The following is a 3,168-nucleotide window of genomic DNA, read 5'->3' on the forward strand; positions in this document are numbered from 1 at the left end:
ATTTAGCACAACAGAATGAAGGTGGTTTTGCTTTTGCTTCTATACACATCTTCAGTCACTTTTCCAACTATATGTTCATGCGAAATCAATTAAGTCACATCTGTAGTAAATGATTTGTGATGGACTGGATCCTGTCCTGGGTGTATCCCCTCCCCCTCCAGCTCCACACCCTGCATTGCCTGGTTTGGCTCTGGATCTCCCCACAAGCAGTTTCAGCCACTCTCTCTGTCCATATAGTAACTTCCCCTGCTGTGCTTAGAAGAGGTGCCTACTAGTACCTGTCGTTGAGATATTTATCTTCAATGTCGAGAAAGAAGATCAGTACTTCCGCACACTATAGGCCCACGCTATTAAAGCCATTTCCGCAGTTGGGTTTCTCCTTGATCTGCTTATAGGGCCTATGGAGAATCGAGAATTTTTTTTTTTTTTTTTTTAATACACACAAACATGGTCTGGATTACTTTTGCTCTAATGTCTAGCACTCTGTATTGTGTTTTCAATAAAAGTATGAGCTTGGGGGGGAACTAAACAAGAGTTGAGTGTCACCTGTAAATAAAGCACATCTAGCTATACAACCAACAGACCTTGACCACCCCCTACTTTTCACTTTGAGCCAGTAAGTGGACAGCAGATATACACAGATGGATGTGGGGGACACATTTGGGCATTCTCCTGCCTGCTACAAAAAGTCAAGTGAAAAGAAGTATGCTTCAGAGTTCTTTCTAGATAAAACACCCTTGCAAAGTAGTTCAGCCAAAGACCAGGGTTTCATTGATACTATTCTTACCCACATCAGCTACGGATTTGGAAAAGATGTTGTTGCAGTCAGCCATACCTAATTGATGTGAGAATTTGCTTCTATCTATATAAATATGCATAGAGAAATAATTACAGTGCCTATAGATTTGCTGAAATTGTGCCATAGAAGGCACAAAGAGAACAAGTCTTGTTGCATTTGAACCCGGGGCACCCATCCCCGGGCTAGGTTATTATGCAGCCACCCTTCTCCTTAAAGGGGTTTTTATCCTCTGGCACACCCTTGAGCAGGATGTCTTCAGCAGAATTGGCTTCGACCCATTCAACCAGCTCCTTGGCCGTCTTCGAGACCTACGAGAAGTTGGAAGGAGTCACACTCTACACTCAAAATTCCTGCAGTTTGCTTCCTTGAATAATATCACTGCGATGTATTCTGCGGTCTCTGCAATGCTTTTGTCTTTTGGGGCACACCAAGAGGGACACTTACTGGCTCACGTTCGTTTTTCACCTCTTTCTGGAGCTGTTGCAGCTCCATCTTGAGGATGTCGATATCAGACATGTCACGTGCCATCTTGCCCTGAGACAAAGAAAGAGGAAGGCAGAAGAGGACTGGCTCAAATTCTCATGAGTTTGTGCTGTAAAGACAGAAGTAGAAGTCATCTATACAGTTTTACTGCTTAATTCTAAGAGCATTTCCATTCTGCATCAATCAGGATAGCACAAGACCTTGTACCACAGAGGCTTTGACTCCCATTTCTGAAACCCTTCATCTCAAGATGAAGAGTTTTAGGACGTGATCAGTTATCACCGCTACATCTGTGCTTTTCCTTCCCTGTTCGGTCTTGACCCCAAGTTTGTTTTCTTGGACTGGTGACTATGGCCACCAGCAGAGATAGTGCTTAACTAGTAAAAAAAGAGTCTTGAAAATTCAAGAATTAGCTTGGCCCCTGTAGTTGTCCAACTTTGGACAATTACCCATTAGCATGGTTACTTAACCCAAGTTACACATTTCATGTGCAAGTTTTTCCTATTTTTGAAAGTTTAGGGACAATTGCAATGAATATTATTGTTAAACATAAGTAACAGCAGGGCATGTCCCTACAACATTCAAGTACTGTGCAATATTTGTGTAGAAATTCACTAAGCACTGCTTGTTTTCTGATCCCAACTAGCTGAAGTTGACAGGAAGTGACTATCTCACATTCTTCATAGGTGGCACAAATGTATTAGCAACTGCAATAGGATACTCATTTGTTTTCCCTCACTAAAACACTAAACTTCTTGATTCTTTTGAATCAAAGATTTATCAGCTTTCACCAATTCATAAATTTTCAATAATTACAGAAACACCAGAGCAGGGAGCACACCGTTTAGAGATGCCACTTAACGGACCCAGGATTACACCTCACCTCCTGCTATAGTACACTTGGAGTAAGGTACTTAGACTGAATTCAGATATACAAATAAGTTGTGATTTGCATTACATTAAGTCACTCTGGAGAAGAGTGAACTGAATAGGTAGAGGTCAGTGTAATGGTACTCTGGACACCATCAGTTCTTTGGTTCCCAATAACCATGAGTTAATATTTTTCTTTGGCTTAAGAATTAATAATCCTAGTCTAGCTAAAGCCACAGATCATAGCAAAACACAAGCCTTTTTACATCAAACCAAAAGTTCCAATTTTGGAAAGACATTCACCATTATGTTCTGTAACTATACATCCCTCCTTTTACCTTTGCCTAAGCAGTGGCTAGAAGTCACACAGAGACTCTTACCTCTGATAGAGGGGGCAAGAAAAGAGGAGTTGGCTCTCTCCCGTAGGAACGGAGAAGTCGCTGGCACAAAACCGACCCCTTTACCTCTACGTCCACCTCTCTTTAGCACTCCATCCAGACAGCGGATGGGGAAAAGACGGAAGTGAGGATCGGTTAGTGACATCACAGAATCCCTACATCTGCTTAAACCTTCAGAGTAATTAGCAGGCCAAATGTCCATCTCCAAATCACATTAACCCTGAAGCTTGGATGAAGACCAGAGCACAGGAAGGTGGTAGAGAAACTGGAGTTGAGACTAACTCTTCACCCACTTCCTTGCTTGGCAGTTGGCCCTTTGCAAGGCAGGTGGATTAAGCTGCATTTTCTGCTCACCTCAATGTGAGGGTCAAAGGTGAAACACTTCTTAAAAGCCTAACTGAATAAATGAACTAGTAGAACAACCAGATCAGGGGTGGCGTTTCTCAATAATGAAAAACGGCACAAAAAATGGCCTGTGCTCACATACCGTTAACGGTTGTGTGGATTCCTATCAAGAGTTCAACTATTTAAAGTATGTCATTTTATTCTTAGGTTTTTTTGACTTCACTTTTAGATAGGCTAGAAAATACTTGTGAAATGTATTACTGTGTTACAAAT

The 3,168-nt window shown here is 41.7% G+C and overlaps 1 protein-coding gene across 1 annotated transcript; it reads right to left on the bottom strand.

The window, feature by feature from the left end:
* Window positions 1-629: 629 nt before the first annotated feature.
* On the bottom strand, window positions 630-2,746 carry LOC108941715 (guanine nucleotide-binding protein G(I)/G(S)/G(O) subunit gamma-T2-like). The gene is made up of 3 exons (XM_018764501.2): window positions 2,533-2,746; window positions 1,244-1,333; window positions 630-1,107 (listed from the first exon to the last, which is right to left on the bottom strand). The coding sequence occupies exons 2-3, from the start codon at window positions 1,325-1,327 to the stop codon at window positions 982-984; spliced, it is 210 nt and encodes a 69-aa protein (XP_018620017.1). The 5' UTR covers window positions 1,328-1,333; window positions 2,533-2,746; the 3' UTR covers window positions 630-981.
* Window positions 2,747-3,168: the final 422 nt, after the last annotated feature.

Source organism: Scleropages formosus, chromosome 8 (genome assembly GCF_900964775.1).
Source record: "Scleropages formosus chromosome 8, fSclFor1.1, whole genome shotgun sequence".
NCBI classification, from domain to species: Eukaryota; Metazoa; Chordata; class Actinopteri; order Osteoglossiformes; family Osteoglossidae; genus Scleropages; species Scleropages formosus.

Excerpts from the sequence above, each read along its gene's own strand:
- LOC108941715 (XM_018764501.2), bottom strand. The coding sequence starts at position 1,327 with ATGGCACGTGACATGTCTGATATCGACATCCTCAAGATGGAGCTGCAA. Across the intron at positions 1,108-1,243 it reads TGAAAAACGAACGTGAGCCA|GTCTCGAAGACGGCCAAGGA; the intron begins GTAAGTGTCCCT and ends AACTTCTCGTAG.